The sequence below is a fragment of the Panthera pardus genome, unplaced genomic scaffold (assembly GCF_024362965.1).
Source record: "Panthera pardus isolate Hobbes unplaced genomic scaffold, ASM2436296v1 HiC_scaffold_21, whole genome shotgun sequence".
In the NCBI taxonomy this organism is placed as follows: Eukaryota; Metazoa; Chordata; class Mammalia; order Carnivora; family Felidae; genus Panthera; species Panthera pardus.
Genome location: NW_026526777.1, coordinates 57,456,577 through 57,484,240, shown reverse-complemented (window position 1 = coordinate 57,484,240; position 27,664 = coordinate 57,456,577). Strand labels below are relative to the sequence as shown.

Here is a 27,664-nt window from a genome sequence, read left to right as displayed (position 1 = left end):
CAGCCATGTAGGCTTACGCACCATTTTGCAAAGGGTTTCCCTTACCTCACTGACTCCGGAACCCAGAATGTTAACCAGGTTCCGTTATCGCTCCTTAGCAGCGCATTTTGATTTAACAGAACTAAACAGAAGTGGTTTAATTGAAATCGATTGAGGTTTTTTTGAGAGCGGACGCTATTGACTACACGACCTTGGTTGTGTTGGCGTACCTGTTTGGGCACGGGCTGTGTGAAGCAACATTCTCCCTGGTTAATAGGGGGAGAACGACTGGGAGGGCAAGGAGAGAGCCTAGCAGGCTGGGGGTTAGATGGAGGACCGGGTACAGAAAGGTCAGGAAGTTGGTAAGTGACAGAGCCAGGATCTGTGCCTGGATAGTCTGAACAAGATCTCCCATGTTTTTCCACTCACCTCAGGGGTTCTTGTTGTCCCTCGGGGCCAGGCAGAGACTTGGCTTCCTCAGGAATCTTTCCTCCACTTGTGTCTTCATTGTCCATGTTCTCATCTCTCCCCGTTAGGACTATAGTCCCTGGGAGGCATGAATACCCTCCCTTTTTCCCATTTTGTGTGCCCACCATCTTATGAGGTTGTCAGGAGAGCGGTTTCTTGCCCTACCAGGTGGCTGAGGAAAATGGCGGCCTGGGGATTTGAGGAATACTACAAGGCCACCCTCTGTCACAGCCAGGGGTCGTACTTAGCTTTTCAGCTCTCGTGCTGGGCTTCTAATCTGGAAGAAAATGCCTTAGCAAGGCTCCTTACAAGCAATTGGGGGCCGGTGATGGAGTTCACAGAATTCTAGAATTGCAAGAACCCGCAATGGTTACCTGAAATAAATGTCCTCATAGAACGGGGAGGTGGCGTAGCCAAGGCTGTGACCCATGTTAGCAGAAAGATTGGAGTAGTGCGAACACGGAATTAGCCTGTGTTCTTACTGAGGGACGTACGTTATCGAGTATAAATTATTCAGATTTGAACCAAGTGGGTAATGCCTTTACTATCATTGTCCTTGGCCTGCATGCAAAGACTAGTTTTAGTCTTAGTGAAACCTATTTATTCTGCTTGGTGCGGGCCCTTATGGGATTGCTTTATCAGGTTTTGTTGTTGTTGTTTTTTTTAAATCACCTTTGCTCCCTTGCAGTCCCCTGGACCTCCCCTCCCCGCCACAGTCGTCCCTCCAGCCCCCCAGCCCCTGTACCCCCCACCGCTCTCACCAGCCCTTTGTTTTCCTCATGGCTGCCTTCCAGCTGGGCTCCACACACCCCATTTCCTGGCTGCGTCCTGAACCAGTGCAGCAGTTGCTAAAATATTAATGGCTCCCTGTGTGAAAAATAACACAGTGAAGCCTGTTGTAAATTAAAATTGCCAGGGAGGTGGAAACGAAGAAATGGAAGACGTTACGCAAAGTCAGAACACGAAAAATGGCCTTATAGGGCAACGGAGGCAAAGGAGGGTATCTTAGCTCTGCTTCCCTTTCACGGTACCAGGCGTCGCCATGGGAAATGGCAGGTGCGTTGGCTGGGATTCACCATCTTGGGGACCTTTGGTTTTGCCCGGCTGCCTGCTCTCCTGGGTCCACTGGGGGAGAGGAGGAGGGAAGGGCGGCACAGGTTTGAAAACAAAAGGTAAACTGTGTGGATAAGAGGAATAGGGGCTCCCAGAGTTACAAGTGCATGTGGCCAGCTGGTGGGAGGGGGGGCTGAAGGAGGCTGATGGCAAATCAGGTTAGGTTCAAAGGCAAAAACGTGGTTCTACCCTCGGTCCGGTCCTTCGTGAAGGCACTTGGTGCTTTATGTTTTAATTATTAGATTCGCCAGCCAGACTCTGTCCTTGCCATCGTTGTCGTCCCGGTGCCTCGCACGGTGCTTGGTGCTTGACATAAATCACAACGCTAAGTGACATTTGCTGAACGGCTGGCTGACAATTCCATAAAGCAATTGGAAAGGAGAGGGGCAGACAGCAAAAATCGACCCTTAACATTTGCAGCGCAGTGAATGTTAACATTTTTATTTCTTTTATGATGAAGAGAGTACAGAGGGCTGGGGGCAGAGACATCAGAGGAAGAGGAAAGACAGTGTCACCTCTGCAGAAAACACCCATAAACTGTACATAGAAGAGAAATGGAGTCCCAGGGCCGCCTTTCCCAGCTGGAAAATCGGGACCAATCCAGGTGAGTTTTCCAGTAACTCCCATGGCTACAGGGCATATGCCAGCCTTCCCAGGAGTCCTGGCCATATCTCCAGGTGCCAGGGGCTCAAACCCTCTCTTCTATTCCCAAAGCAACCTGGCCACTCTTTCTTTTCCCTCTCAAGTTCCTGACTCGAGTCCCGTGCTCTGGTTTCTGTCTCCTTCCTCGTACTTGTCTGACTCGAGCCAGATTTGCACGCGTGCCTCTGGTGTCTGCGTCATTGTCATTACCATTGTCATACCTCAGAGGTATGCCAACAACCTTCCTCCCACTCAGAAGATTCTTCCAACGCCAGGCCTTTTAGCTCTGCCCCAGACCCTCTTATCTCCCCATCTTACCTCCCTGTCTCCTCCCTCCTGGAGCACAGAGCTCTGCACTTGGACTTCCAGACAAGCCTGGTTTATGTGGAGGGGGAGAGTGGAAGCATATCCCCTCAAGGCTTGCTGAGGACCCTGGGTTTCATCCAAACAGACTGAGCTGCCAAGACCTTCCCTGCCACCCTCTTCAGTTTCTGTCATTCACTCCCCTCCACTGAAACCCCATCATAGACAGCACTCAGCCCCGGGCCTGCCTGCAGCTCATTTGGTAGTAAAAACCGTAGGGAGGCGGTGACAGGTGCTCCTGGAACCAGGCATTTTTCCGGCTGTGAGCATGCCCACTGTATACGCAGTGTGCAAGAAAGCCATTGTCAGTCACGTGAGACGGTTGCTATGGAACGTGCGGAAAGTGAGAACACGATTTAATTGTGGATTTTATTAGAAGTGTGATACTAGTCAGGAAGGCCCAGAAAGCTGGTGCTGTGGCCACTAACCAGCTCAGGGAGAAGAAAAGAGCAGCAGAAACCGCTTTGGAGCTCCAGCTGACGTGGACCTGCGTGGACATCCTCCGGTCTCCTGGCCCCGTTCCCCTCGCCCAGATTTGGTAGGTGGAAGCTCTAAACATTCGCAAATTCACAGTCATAGTCGGTCATTCGGCACATTATGAACTTCCACTGGCGATCCCTGTGGGGAGAGAGTCAAAAGGCAAGCCAGTGAGGACGATCGCTGCCAAGGGAGAAGCAGTGATCGACTTTTGGAGGATCTAGGAACCGAAGGGGCACCTAATCTCATGTCGATCTCTACGAAGTCTCTAGAAAACCATCAGGTAATCCATCTGTGAGGTCAGGAGTTCTAGACACCTCCTTGGTCAGGGCAGGTCGCACCTTGCAGGTGACTGACAGGTTCCTGGCCACGTGGAGGTCCCGTTTGTCACTTGGGGTCTGCTGGCCACTGCTCTGTCCCATGAGTACCTCCAGGACAAATAGGTTCACAGTTTGGAATAAAAGCATTTATTTAGCATCGTCTCCTTTCCACTGTAAAGAATCTTCTCTTCCATGGGCCATCCGTTTGCTCATTTATTCCTTTACTAAGTGCTTCCCGAGTTCTAGGCTCCACACCATACACTATGTGTTTCCATTCAGAAAACACCATGATGGGGAAATGAAGCGGGGGGCCCACAACCCTAAACCCCCATAAAGCGAACAAGAAAATGCCCGCCATCCACGCAGGCAGAAATTGAATCGCGTATTCGTCCTAGAGGTCAGGCATATGGATGAAAGGCCATAGCATTCGATTGGGGAAAATGAGGTGTGGTGGGCATATTTCAATGGATGTTCTTTGCTAAGGGCAAGCCTACGTTCTTTGTTCACCCATTTAACTGTGCATTTAACTGCGTATATATACGTATACACTGCGTATATTTTTGAGCGCCTGCGTGGCGCTCTTCTGGCATAATAATACCGCCTAACAGTGATATGACAATTATACCCGCTATTTGCAGAGTAACTTTGGTACACCCAGCGTCACACTGGTGCACAGGTTTGCTCGTTTAATCTTGACAGTGATTCGTGGGTTTAAGTGAAGAAGCAGACTCCGAGAAATACGTGCCTTTCCTTAAGATAACTAGGCGGCGATTTCAGATTCCAAGAGTCTTGAACTCAAATCTTGCCCTTTCTCCTGTCCCACGATACCAACTGTAACTACGTGCCCGTAACCCCACCGGAGGACATGGCTGTCACATCCTTTGCAAAGTCCCAACGAAGGACAAAAATAAAAACCCATCCCATCCGTGGTCACGCAGATCCTTCCAAAGCGCAGTCTGTCATTTAATCTTAGAATTATCCTTCTCCCCTTTCAACCTGCCAGGCTACTTCCCAGTTATCGTGAACAATAACCGATCCCGAGAAGGTCTCCATCCAGACTCTGATCTGGAAGGTAGCTCTGGGAGATACCTCTGGCCAGCAGCTCTGGGGTGTGCTGCTCAGTCTGAGTCTGGATTTGGAATTCTGAGTCTGTTGTTCCAAGTCATTTGCTTAAAATCATTGGCAGGAGGGTCTCCCAGTTGCTCCCCAAGGGGTTTTTTTGTTGTCACAACTAAGGGGGAGGGGAGGTTGCTAGTGCCATCTAGTGATAGGGGTCAGGGATGCCGCTAAACATCTGGAATGCCTGGACCGGCGCCTGCAACAGAGATTCATCTGGCCCCAGATATCTACAGCACTCAGGCTGAGCAACTCCATACCAAGAAGAACCCACTATGATTTGCATATGGAAGGAAAGCCCCTGCCCAGTCGGTCGGTCCTGCCCTGACAATATTTCTCCAACGAGGTGGCCTTAGCATCTTTCAACAGAGCTGAAGGAACCCACATTGTGGATCTTTAAGCCACTGACTGTTAGTGACAGCAGCAAAATCTCACGGGCACGTTCATAGTAAACAAACGCGTGACACGGTATCTCAGTTTTCCAAGGTCCTGGGTGAATCCCCATAACTGATACATTTCAAGCCAATGGGAATTGGGTATTTTAACCACCAACATATATGTCTTTTGTAGTGATTTTGGATGGTATTCTTTCCATATTGTAGTCTTTCCTGCCTTCTTAAACAGGCAATGCAGAGCTAATTTTCCTGTTGATATGGAGACGTCACAAGAATACTGAAAGCCCTGCTACACTGTTACCCAGTCTGCCCTCTGGGATGGCACAGCCACTGATTTTCACCCAGCTCCCCTGGTTTTTGAGTTCTCAGGTCTTTCCTTTTCTTAAAAATAGTGTGTGTGTGTGTGTGTGTGTGCGCGCGCGTGATGCCATTTGGCGATTTCTTCTCCCTGGTGAAGAGTTTCATTCTAAGCACTATTTTCCCTGATCATTTTCAGACTTTGTGTTTCTCGAAAATAGACAACTAAGCTAGTTTAAAATGCGTCTAAAATAAGAACGATTAATGTGTGAGAAATGAAGGGTTCCCTTATGAATAAACATAAAGGTTCTTTGATGATGGAGCCTGAACCATGTAGGGGGCCTTTTCAGAGCTGCTAATGTTTGTTCTTTTGTTTTTTGTTTTTTGTTTGTCAAATCCTGGGCCATGTTAAATACGATCACTTCAGTTAGGTGAGATGTCGTTTCATTTAAAAGCATAAATTTCCCCGAAAGGTAAGCCACACTCACATTCATCGTAGTCCATTATTGAATGAGTCAATGTAAGTTTTGTTCTGTTTGCAAAACACGTTTGGGTGACTTTTTGGGAATTCATATGCTGCGTGAGGCGATTATCACCTGACAGAAAGTCCCTGAATTTATAGGGAAAGCGCTCTCTGAAATCGAGTGAAAGGCAGAGCTTAGAACATCATGGGAGACCTAGCTGGGGTTTTCCTTCTCTGGAGCGGCCTGGAACCCATCATTATTTCCAAGGGTGAGCTGCTCCATGAAACGGTTGATGAGAATATCTCCATTCCCACGGCTGTCCATCGCCCTGGCAACCTCTCCCTTAATTCTAGACCAAGGAGGAAATAAACTAGAGAAAACCCCGGATGGAAGTTCCTGCTGACATGGTCCTTGCTGGGGTCCCCAGTTCCTTGGACTCTTAGCCCCTGGGCAGGCTCACCTTTCCACCGCAGAGAAAGTGGTGGTCGCTCCTCGCATATAGTAGTCGTAATTGTAGGAAATCATGTCCATTTCTTCCCCATAGTGGCCTGGATATTCTGTGGTCAGCCTATGCGGGAAGAAGAAAAGTTTAGAGGAAGAAGCACTATCATTACAAAGAAGAGAGGGCGTCTGAACATCATGGGAAAGCCAAGCCAGAGTTTGATGGCCTCCAGTAAACCTTTCCGGGCTGCAGAAAGGTGATGGGCAGTTGCCTCCCACTTCTCATCTTCCTTCTTCTTGCCATTTAACTACACGCTGAAAAAGCTGTAGATAACTCCTCGGGCCTTGAGGAAGTATTAATTAATATCACTAGTTGTCCGTTCCAGACAAGTCCACTGGAATCGTGTTTCCAAACTGTGGATTGTGACCTCTTAGTGGATCATGAAATCAACTCACCTGGTTATTTCCAAGTGAGGTTTAAAACATAGGGGCGCTTGGGTGGCTCAGTCGGTTAAGCGTCCCACTTCAGCTCAGGTCATGATCTCGCGGTTCGTGGGTCCGAGCCCCGTGTCGGGGCTCAGAGCCCAGAGCCTGTTTCAGATTCTGTGTCTCCCTCTCTCTCTCGGCCCCTCCCCCGCTCGCACCCTGACTCTCCCTCTCTCTCGAAAATAAATAAATATTAAAAAATAAAAATAAAAAGTAGAATAGGAAATATCAGAACACATGCTGAAGGTTGTGTACGTGTGTGTAAAAACTTTGTTTCAAATATACTGTATAGGTGTGTGTAATTATGACGTACGCCTGGTGTGATAGTTTAGTATGTATTTTTTTACTGTGAGTCATGATTAAAGGGTTTGAAAAATATTAAAATAATATTTAATCCCCACAAAGGTAGTCTTTTCCTTGTCCACTATTGTTTTGTGGCGCCTGGAACAGTTCCTTCTATGTAATAGGTATTTGCTGAATAAATAAATGGCCTTGGGAGAGTCACTTAATCTCAATTTCCCGGTGTAGAGAAGAATGAAAACTACCTTATGAGTTTGTTATTGGAACTAATACTCGTATGTGTGATGTGCAAATGGTAGAAGTTGAGCCATAAGGAGCAATTTGTTTCTTCTTCCTCCTCCTTTTTCTTCCTTCTCCTCCAAGATTAGGTTGATCCCAGGCCTCCCTAAAAGTAGGTTTGCTGTGGTCCACCCTGGAATAAATCTAGAACCTCCCGAGGCTCGTAAGGGGAACTTCAGGACCAAAAAGGGTCCTTTTCGGTGTGAAATGGGTATGCCAAAGTCTTCATCTGCATCTCCAAGGCAGTTAGTGAGTGTCAATAATTTCATCCGATTTGGATTCACCAGGTCATTGTGCGTTATTGTATATCTGTTGATGATACAAAGACCTTCCATTATGTGGACTTAGTATTGCAATGATTGTCATGAAATCTTGAAAAGACTGATTTATAAACTGGAAGGGCTCGGAGGAGGATCTCAGAGCTTGGCTGCAGCAAGATCAATGGTTAGCTCAGGTTAACGTGGGGTTAGCTAAAGCCCCAAAAGCCCGTTCTCGAGGCTCACAATTCGTCTTCACATTATATAGTTGCCCTCCTTCTGAGACTTTTCTCAAGACATAATTATGCTCCATTAGGATGCCAAGCCCAACCCAGGGGGGGTTATATGTGTTTTTGCCTAATGTATTCATGAAGGAAAATTAGAGTCTGCTAATTCAGAAATCTATTCAGTGCTTCTAAAGGGACCCAGAACAGGAACTTCCCTTTCTAATGAAAGTGTTAAATGACTCATAAATGGACTTAATAGGGCCTCACTTGGATCCCATTGGTTTCTGATCCACGAGGATTCTAACATGTGTTAGACTAAAGTTTATCCAAAAAAAAAAAAAAAAAGAGGCATTGGTTGAGAATGTTAATGATGCAAATTAGGATTAAAAGAAATGGGGTAGGAGGTGTTTTCCTTACTTCAGGGAACGTAAAATATTTTCCGGAACTTTGAAACACTCCTTGGATACAATGCATGAAAGCTAAGTGCCAAACAGTTTTATATGTGTGAAGGCAGAATCTACATATGGCAATACTCTATTGAGCTAAATCCAATTACTAAAATTATTTGGAAATGACCAGGCTAGATATTTATTTGTTTTTAAATTTTTACTGATCTGACCTCAGATTACTTGGTTAGTTAAACAAATTTGGACTAACGTGGAAAAGAGAGGCTTGCATTAAAAAAAATCACGAAGTTCTAAGCTTCGAAGGGGAAAAATGTATCCAATACTTTAGCATTTTCTATTGCTTTATTTTTGGTAGTGATCAGATATAGGTCCCCTGATCAACTGGACAGTTGGTCTCTGTGGGGGACTGCGATCCAGTAAATTTCTAGATTGCCCCAAAGAAGGCGTGCATGCTCATTAGTACATTTCTGTCTCCATCCCGCCGGGTTTTTGTTTTATTTGATGTTTGGTTCTTGTTGTTATTTTGTTACAAAACTGTGAGACCAAGTTTGGACTCTCTTACCGGACCCTGGATTAACAGGGCCAGGGAAGGAATTTACATATTGATGGAAATTATGCCTGCTCTCAGACGCTAAAAATGTAGAGAAAGAAATGGCCCAAGTCATGAGTGGGAAGTGAACAACCCAAAGACCATCCATAGAGGGAACTACTGTTTCAGTACGATCCAGGATCCTGAGTTTTAGAACCAAATAGATGTGTCGCCATTTTAGTTCTTGATCGTGTTGGGCACACACAACACGTCTTAATAGAGGAAAGCCCCAGCAATAGAGAGAAAAGAAAGAATGTAAACGTTCATAGCTGGACACTGAAACAGGGGCGTGGGGACTTGTCAGGACATCAAAAGAGCCTATAAGGAAGCAGAAAAACACTGAAATGGGTAGATTATTGAAGGTCTCTATTGGGATCCTCACATACTCCCTTACACAGAACTGTGTGTGTGTGCGTGTGTGTGTATGTGTGTGTGCGTTCCTCCTATCACTTTGGATGAATGACTACTGGGGTACACTTTCTCACCCCATGATACCTACCTACATACATAACTACATACATAAATGATACCCCATTTATGCCATCTGCAAGCAAGACAAAGAACTTGACCGAGAACTTGCAAAGTGAGGGAAACTAAGCGAGAGCTCGATAACGTGGAACCCCTTTACAACTTCCTGTGTTAGATGGGGTCGAGCGAGATGGAAAGAAATTAAATAACATCTCACGTACGAGCTGAAGAAAACTCAAACTGAAGGGATTTTTAAGATTGATAGAGGAGATTCTCATCTAAGATTCTCATCTAAGATTAAAGCCCTGAAATTATCAACAGGCCCAACTAGAGTCAAAACAGGGCTGCTGCCTGTGTCCGTTACCACTGATGGAGCCACAGCCGACAGATGTCCCTGCTCCTTTTGCTGTGAGAATGGGGCGTATCATAGAGCCAGGCCCAGATATGTGTTATCACAGCCATTTCAAAAGAGGGAGTAGAGCTACGATTTAGTTGGAAAAAGAGGCCGGTCTTACTGGTTGTTAGAGGTTTGGCTGAGGACTGGGTTTAATAAAGGAAAGGGTTTTAAATCTATTCCTCGGCAGAGAGTGACTCAGTGTGAAACCGTAACAAAATCCACCTCTATCATCGATTACGGGGCAGTTGAACCTACAGTCAAACGTCACAGCCCCGGGATCGGTTTCCCACCCGCCTGATCTGCTGGCGGTGGGGACAACTGGATTATACGACGGCCTCCTGCAGGCTGCTGTCAGGCCGTGTGCCCCACCGTTTTGCACACGGACAACGGGGCCTTGTCTCGTGGCCCCAAGTCAGCGAGGACCACGTCCCCAACCTTATCCCGCCGCATGGGACAGCAGGGGAGCACACACCACAGCCTCCCGAAGGTAAAAGCTGGAAGAACAACCCAACTTTTACAAATTAACGCGTCAGGATGGGAGCTTCAGCTTCTGTCTAAACAGGAATAAACTGAGGATGTTTTCTGACCCATTCTTTGGTGAGTAGCCCATGTTCAATCGACATTTTAGAGAAGCTGCTTCTGGTCAGTCCAGCCTCTAATCTTGTTTTCCTCCTGTTTCCTCCACGTCCCAATCGGCACCTTATTATTTTATTTTATTTTATTTTATTTTATTTTATTTTATTTTATTTTATTTATTTTATTTATTTCATAGTTTGAGAGGGAGGGGAGAGAGAGAGAGAGAGAGAGAGAGAGAGAGAGAGAAGGGGAGGGACAGAAAAAGAGGGAGACAGAGAATCCCAAGCAGTCTCCACGCTGTTAGCTCAGAGCCTAATGCTGCGTTCGAACCTGCGATCATGGGATCATGATCCTGTGGGATCATGACCTGAGCTGAAATCAAGAGTCGGACGCTTAACCAATGGAGCCACCCAGGTACCTTGTGCACCTTATTTTAAATACCCTCTTCTAATGTCCTATTACTTGTCGGCCCCACATACGTAGCATTTAATTACAAAAACAGGATCCCATAAATATGTCTTTTTTTCACGATGATGACCAATGCGATGAACTCCTTAAGGGGACAGTGGCCCCCACAGTGGCGTGAAGGAGAAATTCAGCATTTGTAGAACTGATGTGTTGAGGTTGGCCTACGTTCTACATTCGGCTACAAAGAGGTTGTCCCTCTCCGGCAGGCAAATCACGGAGAAGTTTGTTTTTGTTTTTGTTTTTGTTTTTAAATAAACAATCTGCTCACGATCAATCCTCTTGCACAAAGCTATTCCAGGCAAGCCAGCAGGCATGAGGATATTTCAGGTTGGACTAATTTGCTAATGGCCTGGCATCTCCAACAGGAGCTGCATCAGAACCTGTCTGAATTATTTGCGCAAAGATGTGCAAAGACCCAAATGCAGTTATGCATGAAGGAAAGCACCTGCGAAGGGACAGCCACCTGGCTTCTCCCCCAGAGAGCTGGGGAACTGGCCCCGTGGGGCTGAAGGCCCAGGTCTCTGCCGTCACCCAAGTGCCATCCTCTGTGGAGAGACCTTAGACCCTGAAGGGAGGGAAGAAAAGAACCTCGGATGCTCACGTCGACCTTCTCGTGGCGTTTTGGAGATTTAGGTCGCAAAAGCTTCAAATACGTATCACAGCACATGGAAATGCGGTTCCAGAGACATCTCTGACTTCAATCAGAAGAGGAGAACCTCTAAATATTTTCCCAATTGCTCTCTTGGAACTGAATTTCCAGCTCACTGGCCACGCCCAGGGCAGCTCAGCCAACACATTGATTTCCACGCTTCCTGGCTCTCATCAGCCACATTGCATCACGGTCGCCCCGGTCTTCAACACTGAGGGGAACAACTCTGCGTCCCACATCTCTGCCCCAGCTCACATCACCCCCTTCTCTGCTGTTTTCCCTTCTAGAGGCCCCGCCGCCTTACTCCCTGGTACTTCGCCCCTGTGGGTCTTAGTTTCTCCTCTGGATTGAGAGAGCTCAGCACTGCGTGCGGAGCCTAGGGCTGGGAGGCAGCTGGACCTGCTTGAAGTAAACAGCAGGCGCACGCTAGGTGCTCAAGACATAAAGGGTACCATCGTCATCCTTCCTGGGAACTGAATCCAAGTCTCTAAATGGTAACCTATTTTATATCCATTCACATTCACTGGCTGCTGAGGCAAAATTAACGGAATGAGCGACGGTCTCTAGACTCCAGTAAAGGCAAGCGGACTAGCTAGAATGACGCAACAGATTATGTCTATCGCCGCGAGGGTTGCCTTGTTCTGAGGAGCTACGGGGCCTGGCTTTGGGGTGGCCGACGCTCACTCGCCAACAAGCCACACCTCTGAAATTGCTGCTTTTGAACTTTGAGCCTAGGGTGGAGGTGGTGGGGGGAAACGCATCACTGCCATGCAGGCAGCACATACAATTTCTCAAGTGCAAAACACTGTGAACAGCCGCTCGGGCTGATGAAAGGTGTGACTGATTCTGCCTGGGCTCAGAGCGGCTGTTGTCCCCCAAAAGGAGCGCTTTGGGCCTCAGGCAATGCGAGGCAGCCACTGTTCATAGAGGAAGTGACTACACTCAATGCGAGTTGCTTTAAAATGGGAGCGGAAGGGAAAAAAAGTGGTTAGAGAGGGAGGGAGCCAAAACATAAGAGACTCTTAAAAACTGAGAACAAACTGAGGGTTGATGGGGGGTGGGAGGGAGGGGAGGGTGGGTGATGGGTATTGAGGACGGCACCTGTTGGGATGAGCACTGGGTGTTGTATGGAAACCAATTTGACAATAAATTTTGTATTAAAAAAAAATGCAACATCCGGTCCTATTGTCTCAAAGTGTGGGTGTCGCCACCTCTCTGATACTGACTCCCAATGGCTCGGAGGAACCAGTGTAGAAGCTGCCTTTCTTCCCAGACTCTGGGCACAGCGCTGAGCAGGGGCGGGGGTGACAGACACAGCAGTGGAGGTGCCTGTGACGTCATTCTTGTCCCTGCCATGACTTCAGGCAAACACCACCCATCTTGTATTGAAATCTGAACCACGAGACCCAGAGTTGAAGGTTAGTTTGATCGAGTGCTCTAGAGTGGGGGGTGGGGGGGAGAAGAGTGTTCTGGTAAGCTGATTTCGTTGTTGTGGACTCGAGCTATCTGGGCATTCAGGAAAATGTTCTCTGGCGTCAGACTCGAGCTTCAGGGAGAGGGGAGCTGGGCAGCAGAGAGTATAACGTGCGAGAGTCATGGGACGTCTGGGTTGGAGGAGAACTGAACATGTCGCCTATATTGATTCTGAGGAAGAACATTATTCTTTGCCCATCCAAACGTACTATGCAATGAACGTAATGAAAGGCACAGGTCTGGAGAAGAACCATGAGAAAAAGGAAATAGATGCTCAATTCAAAACGGTTGGTTCCTGGGACCCATCGTCTACACGTGGCCGGCGTCACCTGCCGATGGGGGACGTTCTGGTACATGGCAGGCAGCAGCTGTAGCTGCTGGGAGCCTGGGGATTATTAACACACAGGCTCCGAAGGGTTGTGGCTCCGTCAGCGACATGTGTTTGTGGTTTGCAGACAACCGGACAAAGATTTTGAATTCTCACATGTAAATAAAGACATGTAAAATGTACATATGGAACCCATCCAGTGGGGACTGTTTAGTGACAGCGTGTCTGAATCTATCAGCAATTCTCTCTTTTGCCAGAGTTCGGTGAGGCTCTACTCTCTAATGAGAAACTTCAGTCTGAAGCGAGAGCAGCACCTCGGTCCGAACTAAACAAATGAATCTCTCGCTCATCTGGGAGGTGGTGGGGTGATTTGTGGGTTTTTTTTTTCTCTCCCTGCAAGAGCGGTGCTATTTCCGAATCCTTGAAGGCCTGCACGCACAAAGAGGATAGATGCTCATTTAGCGCGTTCCAAACAGTGTCGGGCTCAGTGCAGCAGATCGGCTTTCAAAGTGGGAGAGTAAAAACGTCCCCCCAACACATGCGTCTAGTTTCCGGGGAGGTAATTCAAGCCAGTTTAAGTGACAGAAGGGGAGGCTACAGATTGGAAGGTTATCAGCGGTTTTCACCGTGGGAAGGTGTGCGAAAACACTCCTCACCCCAACAGGCTGTTAAAAGGATCAAAGAAAACAATGCACGTGGAAAAATCCTTTTCAACTAGAAAACGTCATCCTAACAGTGTCAGGTTTCACCATGGTTCTTGTTCCTATGGGCTTGCAACGTTCATCCTAGAAATTGATGAAGGGCCTGTTTTGTGCCAGGCAGTCCTTGGCGAACGAGACCTAATTTTTGCCCTAGAGACTTCATTCAGTTTAGAAAGACATATAATAGAAGGAAGGTCATGACTCGGGCAATTTAAAGACATATGATATAAGGAACGTCTTGACTCAGGCAATTTAAAGACATATGATATAAGGAACGTCATGACTCAGGCAATTCAAAGATGCCACTAAGATGTCTAGACAGCCCAGTGGGATAGTGAGTGCGTGTGGCAATCTCACTTTGCAGCTTCTCCAAGTTTTCCTTGGGACAGCCATGGTGGCTCTCGGCTCTGACACCATGCAGTCAGAATAGATGCAGCTAAGCAAAGCATTCCTCAGAGGGGCTTGCCTCCAAGTTGACTTGGAGGTTGACTTGGTGGGGGTGGTCTCTGTCAGCCGACTCGGGCCGGGAAGATTGGGGAAAGCCCCATTTCTCAGGTCACAGTGGGCAGGCTCCTACCTCCTTCTCTCTCTCAGTGGGGCCCAGTCATCTTTCGGACCCTCATCCTCTCTTTGGAAACAATTCTGGGCATCTGGTTGCCCTTTGCAAAAGCACCTTTGGAGTCAAGGAATTTTTAGGGCTCAAAACAACCTCAAAGATCTTTTGGTGGCTTTCGGGAGTTTAAGGACTCTGTAAACTTTTGTTTAAACACGCTGAAGACAGGATCTATAGCTTTCATGAGATTCTTAAAAACCTCAGAGATCCAGAAAAGATGGCTGGACTTGAGACCCCGTAGAGAAGGAAAGTGACTTGCTAGAGATGTCACAGTGGACGAGGAGGAAGGCTGGGGGAGGAGGAGAGGGAGGGAGAGGACACGTCAACACAGAGACACAACCTCAAGCTTCTTGTTGCCCCATCAGGGTTTCCACGCTGTGCCACCACGCACGGGCTTTAGGTCCTTGCCTTTGGGACCTGTCACAGTTCTAGCCTATGTCCTAGTCATGCCTGTGCACCTGCCACGGTGGGGTAAGAACTGCTTTATGGAGGCAGCTGTGGAGAGTTGGAGGAGGCCCCTGCTCCATCATATGGAATCTGGATTTTCTAGTCACCATTACTTTGGACAGAAAAATGTTAAGCCTTTGGAACTGCCTTCCTTAGAGCCACACAGGCATCTGTGGAGGAACTCTGGGTGCAGAAGACAGCATAACCCGCAAGGCTGCCCCTTCTGGCATCACACCGCAGAGAGATAAATCACTTGAGTGAGCCACCCTTCAAATGTTGCCACTTTGGGGATCCATTTGTCCAAGGTGGAAATGCCTGGCTCGTTTGCACACCCAGAAACTTGGGACAAGTTCTAGAGGTGACATCCCCATGAAACAGCTGGGTGACTTCGGACAAGTGACTTCCTTGTCCTATCGTTCTGTCTGTTTTCTTTCCTGCCAAAAGAGGGGTGTAGGCGCATTGGGTTGGCGACCTGTAAGGTCCCTCCCTGCTAGGATATTATTCTAGCCTTTTCCTTAATTTTATTTGTTCATTTCCTTCTATGTGCTGGCTGTCGCATTCTAAGCTTGTCTGTGACCGCCCAGGCTTATCTGAAGCCAGAAACACGGACCAGAGCACCCCCCAAGCTCCCCTCTGGACTCCAGGCTCCTTCCGCCAGGCTCACCAGCAGGAATATGGACATCTCTTGCTGTAGCGACAGCAGTAAAACTGCCATTCCCGATCCAGCACGGACTCAAAATAGCGGCTCTGGAACCCCGCCACCAGCCCATTGTTGGAGCACGTCTGGTACCTGAAGAGAAGAGAACAATCCAAAGTGAACTAACAACAGAGACACCCAAGACCCCGGCTGCCACCGTGACCAAGCCAGGCCATGCTTTGACTGACCTAGATTCCCAACAACGTATTCCATTTTTATGCAAACAGTCAAGACTTCGTTATGTTTGTAGAAATCACATTACGCTCACCGTTAAAATTCACATGATTCAGAATCTTTCAGCTGAAGGAAACTTGGGGGAACACTGTTCCCGACAGACTCCTACGAATGTAGAGTTGGATAGAAGAGAGCGTGAATGGATGGACGCACTTACCCAGGAGTCTTCCTACCTCCCGCTAAACCATAAGCTCTACCTGGTCAGAGCAGATTTGGGTCAGATTTATCCCCAGTGCCCACAGTGGGTCCTGGTATATGGAGGCACCGCCACAGGGTGGTGACAGGCCAACTGGGCCTCAAACTGGGCCTCAAACTCCCTGGACGAGCATTTTTCCTGCCTGAGACGCTGCGTTCTAATTCTTCACGGAAGGCAACCCCTCCTTTCTGGTCCACAGACCCTCCCCTCGACCACGGGGCGTGGTCACCCTTTCCTTGTCGCTGGGCCCTCACTCTGGGGATCGGCCCCTTTTCCCTTCACAGCGCCTTCCTCACTAAGCGTTGGTTTTGGACGGTGTGTGATCATTTCTTCCTTTGTCCCACCTCCTTTGCCCCACTTCCTCTCTCCCACCCCCCTCCCCCAAATCACACTGGGGCCTGAAGGTTGCCACCTCCAGCTGATATTGAGGGCGCTGTTCTCCACCTGGCCACAGAGGGCTCCCCCCTCAAGGGGGCTGGGGGTCGCTCACAAGTCCTTCCAAAATAAGTCTTTAGCTCCTTCGGATTCTCTGCATTCCCCACCCATCCGGCCACGGAGCCCGATCCCTCTCTCGAGTGAGCGGAGCAGGCGGTTGTCTCCGCGTCCTGGCCCGACAGCTGCCGGAACACAACCCCGTTTTCCCAAGTACCGGTACGTTTCCAGAAACGATCACAGATAAAGAATAAGTGCTCCGTGCTGACGGGTGGGAGGGGCTGTGCTGACACACAAACTAGGAAACCATCGGTGGTGACGGGTTTCACGTGATTCTTTGGAAGTGCTAGAAACGATCTTGTGGACCTGACGACACTAGCAATTAAATATATTTCATGGCTCTGATTGGAAGGCTTTACTCTTGCATCCCTCTCCGTGCTTCCGTGTGGAGAGAACTGAGACCTGGGCTTGGTGCTTGGCCAGCCATGCAGATTAGCCTGGGTTGCTGTCCCTGGAACTTGCAACAGGTGCCGGGACCCTAGAGACCTCAGCTCCAGGAGCTCAGGAACGCAGATGAAAATGCCCTTGACGCGCTAGCCTTCTCTGCCCTACCGTTGCCCACATCTTATCGGAAGCAGTACCCCCTTGGGAAGACGCCTGGCACGTGTTGGAAGCCACGTGATTGGAATGGGCTGCCAGGCTCTGGGGCAGTGGAGTGTCCAAGATGGTCTATGATAGCCTCATTCTAGCAGCGTGAGTGAGAGCTTTTCAATAGAAAGCGCTAAAAGTTGTCCACGAAGCTTCTGGTGTCTTCTTTCTTACCATCACTACAATTCTGGCTTCCTCTATAAAAAAACAAAAAATGTTCCTTCTCAGAACTGAGCCAGGCTGTGGTTTCCCTGTGGCTGTTGTTCCATTGTTCTGGTTTGTCAGAGGCACTCGGATCACCACGGGGACAGGGTTCCCAGGGTGATCATTTCCCTCGAGTAAAAATTAGTGCGGCAAGAGAAGCTGACCTGAGCCCGTGGAGTCCCGGTGCTGAAGGCATTCCGCGTCCTGTGAATTCTCCGCCGGCGGTCAGCCGGGCAGCTGGCCCCACCGTCCCGTAGGCCAAGTGTGCCTGTCACTCCCTCATTTGCCACCTCAGGAAGGCTGCCCTGTGAAGATCATTTGGACACGACAGGCGCGGGGCGTAAGACCGTGTGGTAAAAGTTAGAGAACCACACAGGGCTCGCCTCTCCTACCTTCTGTCCTGTCACTTACACGTGTTGCTAGAGCGAGCCTGCACCGGGGTTTTGGTAGTGCGTGTGGCCAAGCCATGAAATTATTCCTCCCTGAAGTGGATTTTTGTCGGCGGCCATTTTCACTCTCACGTGGCGATCGGCGGAGCAGAAAGGCTAACAGCACGGGATATGCTGCCGGACCAAGTGCTCCAACCACCCCCAGCTGTGTCACCTTGGGCGGGTTTCGTAGCCTCCAACAGCCTCGGTTTTCTCATTTGCAAAACGGGCATCATAATCGCACATACTTATGTAGGTTATCGTGAAGACCAAATAACACCACGCAGATAAAATCCTGGCGCTTACTAAATGACTTATTATTGACGCTTTCGACGCTTGCTCGGTCATTTGTTATTGCCATCATACTTTCATTTCGTCCACTTGACGACTGTTGAGCATACTCGACGAAAGCAGCCTCGGCTCCCCAGTCTCCGGTCAGAGGAAAGCTGGTGGGCCCCAGTGCATTCTCTGAGGGTCTGTTTCCCTAAAACAAAGTTCACGGGGGTTGGATGCCTTGGTTGCAGACACACACCCACTTTGGGTTTTTTTTTTAAAAATTTTTTTAAATGTTTGTTTGATTTTTGACAGAGAGAGACAGAGCCTGCACGGGGGAGGGGCAGAGGGAGAGGGAGACGCAGAATGCGAAGCAGGCTCCGGGCTCCGAGCTGTCGGCACAGAGCCCGACGCGGGGCCCGAACTCACGGACCGTGAGACCGTGACCCGAGCCGAAGTCGGTCGCTCAACCGACTGAGCCGCCCAGGTGCCCCGACACACACACCACTTTGTAGTATAGATACTTAGGTCTCACTTATCACCCCCAGTAGAAGGTAAAATCCTTAAGGGACAGCTTGATCTTTAGTTTGAAGTCCCCACAGTGCCTGACACAATGGGTCTAGCAGATGTTTAACAGAAGAACGAACGAACGGATGACTGATGACGGAGTTGACTTGGGAGAGCCCATCGCTTAGACCCAGAAAGGACCCTGAAACTCCCCCCCGCCCCATGAAGTTTCCAGAACCCAAGTGAGTGATCATCTCCCCACATCCACCTTCGCCCTCAGGAACCAAGCCTCCTCAGGCTGAGGGTGTCAACCGAATAGAGCTTTGGGCATTCCTCCCCTCCCTTCTGGCAACTTTCGATCTTTTCTGAAAGCACCTTATTTGACAGGAGTCACTTAAACATTTGGCCACAAGCTGCAGAATCACAAACACGGAGCAGGCAGGGGAGAAGAAGGGAGGGGGTGGCTGTAGAGGGGAGGGGTGCGGGGGAGCAGGGGAGGGCTGGCATGGCTCGAGTGATTCAAACCAGTCGTTAACAATGGTTAGTGATGGGGGCGCCTGGGTGGCTCAGTCAGTTGAGCGTCCTGCTCTTGACTTTGGCTCCAGCCACGATCCCAGGGTCATGGGGTTGAGCCCTGCATCAGGCTCTGTGCGGACAGCGGGGAGCCTTGTTGGGATTCTCTCTTCCCTCTCTCTGCCCCTCACCTGCTCGTGTGCTCTCTCTCTTGCAAAATAAATAAACATTAAGAAAAAGAAGTGGTTGGTGATGAAAAGACACAACAGAGGCTCTGCTCCCCTTTCCGGCACCTGTGCGATGCTCCTGAAGGGGCCTACAGGAGGATAAGGACCCAAGCCCGTAGGCTTCTGGGTGGCTTATGACGGGACCCCATGGAAGCCTTGGGCCCAGATTCCCTGAGAACCTCGGGGTGCCCTGCTTCAGAGGCTGTCTACTCCCCACGTCGGAAGGCAGCCTTGCCTTCTCACCAACCCCGTGAAGGCCGGAGGCTCGGTTTTGTCTCACAACCTGGATCATCGTTGGCCCGGCTCCCCCTGACGGGAGAAACTTTCCAGAAGGTAGACTAGGAGGCAGTTACTTAGTCCCCCCCTTACGATCCTCAGGGAGGGACCTTCTCTGGGAAGTGGCCTTCGGAAAATGGCTTGTCTCGGGCCTGTTGCCCCGAAAGCAGAGACAGAAAACGTTCTCCTGTATCTGCCGCCGTCCAACAAAGAAGCATGCAGGGGAAGAGCTTTTGTTGAGGTCTGTGCCTGTCCTGTCCTTACCAGGCCGTGCGGAGCCTCACCCAAGTCACCGTGAGGACCGAATGAAAGAACGCCTGCAAAAGTCTTGGCCAAGACAGAAACCGGAAAAGCCGGTGTTGGGGAGACGGTGTGAGACACGGTGACCCGGCCTCCTTCACTCCGCCAAACTTCTCCCCCAACCCGGCTTGAGGAGGGCTCAAGTCCCCCCAAGAGAGACTCGTTATTTTGGAGTGAAGCCTCGATTCCCGCTAATTCTCTTTTCCCCAGAATAATCCTTCGGGTTCCTCTAAGGCATTTATAACAGAGTTCACAGGGCTTCAGAATGTTTCTTAAGTCTTTCAACAGACCCTCATCAGAACTTCCTCTGTGCCTGGTGCTATCCTCGGTCTTTCCAGAGGGCTGTGCTGGGAAGCACTCACTGTGGAAATTCAGACAGTGGGGAGAAGAAGGGGGTTGACACTAAAGGCAGAGAAGAAAAATGAGAGACCAGGTGGGGACCTTGGGACAGGGAAGCGGCCAGGGGCAGAGACGAACCCAGTTTAGGGGCAAAGTGTGACAGTGCAGAGTTTTTGGAGGTCAGTGCTGCACCGCCAGTACTGGGCCTCCTGCCACAATGGTGGAGACGCGAACTACCTATTTAAATAATGTCGAGCTGTCCGCAGGCTGTTCTCTGCCTGCCCGCATCTGGGGAAGAGTTCTGCCGTCTTCTCTGTCCCGGTTTCATGTCTGCCGGCCTGTCTGCCAGGTTTCCAGATGGGGAAGCACGAATGGCCTGCTGAACAGCTTTTCTGGATAAAAAGACACAGGCCAGGACCGAGGGAGAAAGACAAATTCTCCCCACAATACAAACTCCTGCCCCGTTTTGGAAAAACACAAGAAGTCAAGGCTACCCCGAACGCCTCTGAGAAGATGCAGATGAGCTTCTATGATGGATTTATGGCCTGAGATCAGCTATGGCCTGGGAACCATTTCAGGTCACGTGGGGACTGCAGGCTCAGCCCCGGGAGACCTTGAACATCAATTATCGCAATGTTTGTTGACCAGGAGATCTAACGCTACCTCCAGGTCTAACTGAAAATGTGACAAATATTCATAGATCAGAACCGAATTGCGTGTTCCTAAAACAAAATGGTACGTACCCATCAGGGGTCTTTGTAAGCCAGAGATTTATATTTCAGCGCCGGCTTTCCAATTCACTGTGAAACTTGAGTTTCGGTTTCTAAGTAAAAAGAAGCGACCTTTGCCGGGGACTTTCCATGTGCCAGCCGTTGTGCTCAGCACTGTCTCTGTGTTCGTTATTTCAATCATCCAAACAATCCTGTGAAATGGCTTGAATAACCAGCCCCCCCCTTCCCCCCCCACCCCTCGCATTTGGTACACAAGGATACTCAGGTTGGGAGAGGTTAAGTGAGTCCCCCAAGGACACACAGCCAGGAATGCCTACAATATTATTGAAGGTGCTTATCACGACAATTCCAGGGAGTTGTCTTTGTAGAAGTAGAAACTGGGTCTTGGAACGTGGACATGATTTGCGTCAGCAGTTGGGGGGGGCAGTGTTTTTGAGAATGGTCCTGTTTGACTCCAAAAATTACCTCTCCACTGCTTCAAAGAAACACACACGCGGACGCACAGAAGAAGCAATCCTAAGTCTGTGGGTCAGACTTATTTACTGGGAAAATTATGTCTGACAAGTGCCCCGGCAGGAGCAAACCCCCTACCGGAGGAGGGAAGCTTTGCCATCCTGATCAGCCCAACCAAGAGCCAAGTTCGCAGAACTCAAGGTTTCCCCCAGACGATTGATTCCTAGTACTTAGAGGCGCGACCTTGATGGAAAGTTGGCAAGAATCCTGGATCTGCCATAACCCTCCTCCCACACTTGCCTCCTTGCCTCCAGAAGTCATTCTTCGGTGGATGGGATATCATCGCCAGCCCAGCACTCACCACGGCTCTATCCAAGCACAAAAACAATGCTGACCTTTCACATCCGCCGTCAGCGCTGTGGCATCAGACTGTCTGGCTTGGCCCCCCCCCCCCCCCCCCCCCGCTACTCATCAGCTCAGACCGGGCAAGTCTCCCAACGCTCTGAGCTACAGTCTCTCATCTGCGAAACCGGGAAATAGTAAGGCCTGCCTCCCAGTATTACCGTGAGGAACAAGTAAGATTAGATAGACCATGAGGAAGCCAAGGGCGTAGACTGTATATCATTTGTCTTCAGGTTCCCGGAGTCTGGCAAAGTTTGTGATGATGAGCATTTGGTAGGGAATGAATGAGCAAAGGAACGTATAAATGGGGAATGTTTATAAACTCCAAAGCGTCACATAAATTAGGCCAAGGGTAATAGCTCCTATGCCGAATGTATTTCTGGCTCTCTTGGCCTTTATTCCTCTTATACAAAGCGAGGAGACTGCTGTGGATTATTTTCCAGATCCCTCCCAGCTCCGAGCTTCTTCGACTCTGTTGCCGTTTCCTCATAAACTCCCGGTACATGCCCTACTAGCCTGCATCGTTGTTTTCAAATATCTTTTTGGTTTGAAATAGATGCAGATTTACAGAGGAGTCGTTCCCTTGACCTTATCTCTCAGAACTCCGGTGCCTTGATGAACACCAAGAAAGTGACATCAGTACGGCCCTAACGTCCGGACGTCACTTGGAATTTCGCCGGTTTTCACACTAATGCCCTTTTGCTGTTCCGAGATCCAGCCCGGAATCCATATGGCACTGGGGCTCTGTGGCTTTTGAGATAAAGAGTTCACTACTGTATTTTCTTTTTTTTTTTTTTTGAAGCTTATGGGGACGTTAACATTTGGGGGGGTGGGAGAGTGGAAGCTAGAAAAGAATTTATCTTAAGGTAAATGTGTCAGCCATCCTTTGTATGTTTTAGAGAACTTTGGGAAATCTCAAAAGACCATCCTGCAGGGCCGCAAAGGCACCTCGTCACAGTGAGACGTGAACAATAAAGTTGGGCCCTATATTACGGACAGTGGAATACCGAGACTCAAAAATGGAAACCAAACTGCGTCCCCTGCGGGAAAATCCGCAGGCTTCTGTGGTGAGGGCGGTGGGAACACCGGCTGGGATTGGGACTGCTCAAGCCACTAACGAGTCAGATTTAGTCTTGCATACGTATTTAGTGGGCCTGCTTTGCACAAGCCTTATCCACGGCGCTGGAGAATACTTTACGCAGCACTGAATAAGACGAAGTCCCTACATTTGCGAAGCCTGTTTTCAAGGAGACGAGCAATATACAACTACACATTGGCTAATGACAGGTGCACCACCGCAAACATAAAGCGGGTTGGGGAGTGGAGGGTGAGAAACGTGAGTTTAGAGACGGTGGTCTGAGGAAGGGTCTCTGAGGAGGTGGGCGCTGTGTATCCTGAGTGCTCAGAACCACAGATCAGGAGGGCTTGCCCCGTACTACCCAGAGCCCTGGTCTCCATTAGAATTGGAACACTGAGATTATGGAAAAAACTGAGTTTCTGCCCACTATTCCCAGGTTCAGACTGACGTGGGTGCTCCCACAGCTCAGTGGGAGAGTTTTCCTTTCTCCTCTTCTCCATCACATGGCTTGTCATTCATGAACGGTTCGTTTTGCTTTGAATTCCCTTGCCTTTGGAGGCGCGTTGAGTAAGAAATTGACCTTGAATGCGTTGAAATTGTCAGCTCTGATGGAAGCGGCCACTGCAAAAGGTCTTCCTGAGGTCCTTTGAAGTCCAGGGGAGGGGAGTGGAGGAAGAAAGCAGGTGCCAATAAACACAATGCTGTTCCTCTGAATGCAGGCTCCACGCAAAGGTGGCTTGTCCAAACCCAGCCTCAGCAGATTCCAGAATCTCTGAACCTTTACTGACCGCCCAGGATGTGCCGGGCATCTGTTTACATTTAGATTTGGAGTTCCCGTATACACGTAGGGCTCCTCTACACATTTTTCCTTGCACCCCTATTGCGAAGCGGGTGTTACACCTTTCTTTCTTTCTAGAATGAATGCGCAGGGCCACAGGGCCGGCAGATGATAGAAACAGGAGCTGTGAATCAGGGGTTTCCTGACTCTAAGACCAAAGCTCTTTCCACCGCATGACAGCTCAGCCTGACTAGAAAATTCCAACTTCATCTTGTTCCGCCCAGGACCGACATGTCCTACAGCTTGTGCTGTGTCAATTTAGAGAAGATTCCCCGGGAACAACAGAGCCATGCCCTGAAACAGCAAAATGCCACGCTTGGGACCTAGGTAGAGCCTCCTGGTGGTCATTAGTTGGGGAGCCAGGATCCACACACCAGAATCTGGCACTATGGTTTCTACAGAGAAACCATAGCAAACAGCAGTGTTACGAGCCTCTCAGCCACGCTTGGAGCACCTTTCAAATCTGTGCTCTTATTAGCAAGCGTCTTTATTTTTATTTATTTATTTTATTATTATTATTATTTTTTTTAGCAAGCGTCTTTAGTAGACCCTATGTATTGTTGTCATACCTGTGCTCGAGATTCCTCCTGCCTCTTAAAATAAACCGGCAAGCTGAGTCAGTTATACAAGGCGGCCAAATTGCTTTTGGATACTAGCCCTTTATCCGATATGTCATTTGCAAATATCTTCTCCCGTTCCGTCGGTTGCCTTTTAGTTTCGTTGATTGTTTCCTTTGCAGTGCGGAAGCTTTTTATCTTGGTGAGGTCCCAACAGTTCATTTTTGGTTTTCATTCCCTTGCTTTTGGAGACGTGTCAAGTTAAGAAATTGCTATGGTTTCTATATACAATGGAATACTACTTGGCAACGAGAAAGAATGAAATCTGGCCATTTGTAGCAACGTGGATGGAACTGGAAAGTATTACGCTAAGTGAAATAAGTCAGGCAGAGAAAGACAGATACCATATGTTTTCACTCATAGGTGGATCCCGAGAAACTTAACGGAAGACCATGGGGGAGAGGAAGGAGGGGGGAAAAAGTTACAGAGAGGGAGGGAGGCAAACCACAAGAGACTCTTAAATGCTGAGAACAAACTGAGGGTGGATGGGGGGCGGGGGAGGGGGGGAAGTGGGTGATGGGCATTGAGGGCATCTGTTGGGATGAGCAATGGGTGTTGTATGGAAACCATTCTGACAATAAGTTATATTTAATATACATATATATATATATATATATATATATATATAAAAGGCAGCCAAATTGTGCAAAACCATCAACGACTCTTTCCCCAGAGCAGATTACAAGCTTGCAGCCCGTGGGAAGACGTAACTGCCCCTCAGCCTACAAACAAATCCTTTCCTTTCAGAGTTCTCACTGACAATGAAGTCTCAACTCGAGGCAATAATCATCTAAAAACATGCCTCTGGGGTAATTGGTGTCGGTCCTGGGGCAGCCGAGGTTTACCGTAAAGGGGCTGTTTTTCATGGTTGTGCATTTTTAACTCTGTGATTAGCTGAGTAGCAAGCTGGCAAGTTTAAAACTAAACATCATTTGCTTCCTCTGCCTAGCAGGGATAAACACAAGGATCAACAGAATGCCAGAAAAATCCAAGTGCGTTTTCAGGGCCAAACGGAGCGTGGGGTGCTGGAGATGTGAATTCTTCTGGGATCATGTAGTGGGGCCACTCATTTTCCAGATGAGGTGGGAACCCAGAGAGTTGAACCACTGGCCCAAGGTCACATGGTCTTTAGAACCCGGATCCAAACCCAAGCCTTCTGACTCAGAGCCCAGGGCTTTTCCTTTGGGGTGAAGAAATCATCTCCGAGTGCCGTTTTATTCTGTCTCTAAAAAGGGGGATTAGAAAGGGGACCCGTCCATATCATGGCCCCCCAGATGGAAGGACCAGGTGGGAGTATAACTGGGTTGGTCCTGAGCCCCAGGCCAGGCACTGGGACCTGCTTCAGGTCTTTGAGGTGAGGCTAGATTCTGAGTTGGCCGCCTACCAGAAGGAGTTTGGGCTAATTAAATCTGCTCGCCAGAGGCAGTGGGGTAGACGGGGAAGGCCGGATGAAGGGCCCCACTTACAGCTGCTTGTGGGACCCTCTCCTCATCCCTTCCACAGGCTGGCGGAACCCCTCGTCAGTCATGGGTACCGAGCTGGTCCCCCGTCCTCCAGGGCCGGGCTTGTGCTCTGACCTTTGCAGATCCCATCCTCCCAGGATGAAGAACCCCCTTGAGTCCAGCCCTGGCCCCCCAGCTGAGCCAATGGCCCCCACTGGGCGGGGGCAGCGGGCTCTCAAATAGCTCATCACCGGGACCACGCACATCCACTTTGGAGTTAAGATCCAAATCCTGGCTCTAGCACTTTCCGGCTGAGGAAACACCTGGGCCTCTAGACCACAGTTTGTCTGCCTATAAAATGACTTAGAGATTTGTTTTGAGCACTAATGAGGTAATCCATACAAAGCACTCAGCATGGTGCCAGCCCAGCGGAAGCACTCGATAAACGGTGGCTGTTTTTACCACTCAGAGGTCCCTTCTCTTGCCTGGCTCCTCCGCGGGTCACTGTCTTTGCCTCTTGGCCTCTCATCATGGTTCTGTCTGTTGACCCAGCGATCCCCCAGAGTTTGACCACCCCAACCCCCTCTATGCCACATGCCTGCTGGAACCTTCATAGAGCCCTGCCTTACAGCAGCCTCCCAGCTGGGCATCCTCCTCCCTGGACCTGCCTCCCCTAGGGCTGCCCTCCCCTCCCAACCTCCCAGGGCTCCCTTCCCCTTTCCCACCCCCTTCCCCACCCCCAGGGTTCCTGCCCCTAATCCAGGCTGAATGAATAACCAGCCTAGCCGTCAGTAGTACTGGGATGGGCTCCTGACCAAGTACTGGGGCTGGGACGGTCACACCCCACAGCGAATCACAGATTTGGACCGTGTCCATGCCATTGACTGTGGCGGAGCCCCGTCAGGCAAAGAGCAGCCCTTCTCCCCCAACAGTTTTCCGTAAACTATTTTACGGCGGTGAAACCCACTTTCGGGTCGGGCAGAGAGAAGGGGCTCAGTATTTATAACTGAGAGAGCACATCTTCTCAGGGCGGCGGAGAGGTTTTTCATTTCGCTTCTCTTTGCCTACATTTCTCTGCCCCCCCCCCACCCCATTCGCTTGCTCTCAGTTCATGTTTCTCAAACGGTCTGTGGGGAGGGGCCAGTCATTTCTTGTCCCCCGACAACCGTGCACCAGTATTTGGTGAAACACTAAAAATAAATTGCTGCGAAACGAAAACGCCATCCGGACACCACAACGACGTTGGTTGTGGGCTCTAAAGTGTCTTAAAGACTGCCAATTTCCGTACTCCTCTGGTCTGCAGGCCGGGAACCTTCTCGCAGACCCAAAGCAGTCCCTGGACCAGATTACGAGGAGGGCGGCCTCTGGAAGGAACAGAGGCGCGGGGGAGCCCGTCTGCACTCCCCATCCTGGGTCTCTGTCGTCTAATGTCGCCGCTGGGCAGCGGCCCGCCCCCCCCCCCCCCCCCCAAGAAAGCTACAGTGCACTCCTGGCCTAGTCCTTGGAGGCTGTGGTCAAGCCGATGCCGGGGGACAGATGTGCCACCAAGCCCCCGCCCGAGAGCCCAGGCCGCCCTTACCACTCCATTCCAGCTCTGTTGATTTCCTCCCACCAGCACTCCGTGGGCTCCCCGAGGTTCTGGGGCGTGGGCATGCAGGCATAGTTCCACTGTCTGTCCGAGCCTTCTTTCTTGTTGAAGATGCTCCTCACGGCCACCACCACCTGCCCGTGGGGACACTGGTAGCTGAAGCCTTGCCGGTTCAGGTTGACCCACCCGTCATCGCTGTAGTCATGGTACTGTTGGTAGGGGTACCCGTAGTCACCGTACTGGCCCCAGGCCACGGTGACCAGGGCCAGCAGCACCCACAGCCGAGCGAGGTCCATGCCGCCCGGGCTTCTGGCAAAAAACGTCACCCTAGGTCTGCGGGGCTGACCGTTTTATACAGCTGCCGCCGACATGTGGCTTCCAGATGTGGGAGAGCAGGTTCCAAGTGCACTGTGTCATTGCTGAAGCAAAACCTCAGCGCGGAGAGCCCGGGCCATGAGTCCGTCCAGCTCGTTTTAAGGTGGAATGCTAGGGAAATGTAAG

At 49.8% G+C, this 27,664-nt stretch overlaps 1 protein-coding gene across 1 annotated transcript; it reads right to left on the bottom strand.

Moving 5' to 3' along the window:
- Positions 1-1,985: 1,985 nt before the first annotated feature.
- Positions 1,986-27,501, bottom strand: DPT (dermatopontin). Its single transcript, XM_019423952.2, has 4 exons — positions 27,155-27,501; positions 15,405-15,530; positions 6,095-6,202; positions 1,986-3,183 (listed from the first exon to the last, which is right to left on the bottom strand). Exons 1-4 carry the CDS (start codon positions 27,457-27,459, stop codon positions 3,117-3,119), a joined length of 606 nt encoding a protein of 201 aa, XP_019279497.1. The 5' UTR covers positions 27,460-27,501; the 3' UTR covers positions 1,986-3,116.
- Positions 27,502-27,664: the final 163 nt, after the last annotated feature.

Excerpts from the sequence above, each read along its gene's own strand:
- DPT (XM_019423952.2), bottom strand. The coding sequence starts at position 27,459 with ATGGACCTCGCTCGGCTGTGGGTGCTGCTGGCCCTGGTCACCGTGGCC. Across the intron at positions 6,203-15,404 it reads AGATGTCCATATTCCTGCTG|GCTGACCACAGAATATCCAG; the intron begins GTGAGCCTGGCG and ends CTTCCCGCATAG. Across the intron at positions 3,184-6,094 it reads ACTTTCTCTGCGGTGGAAAG|GGATCGCCAGTGGAAGTTCA; the intron begins GTGAGCCTGCCC and ends CTCTCCCCACAG.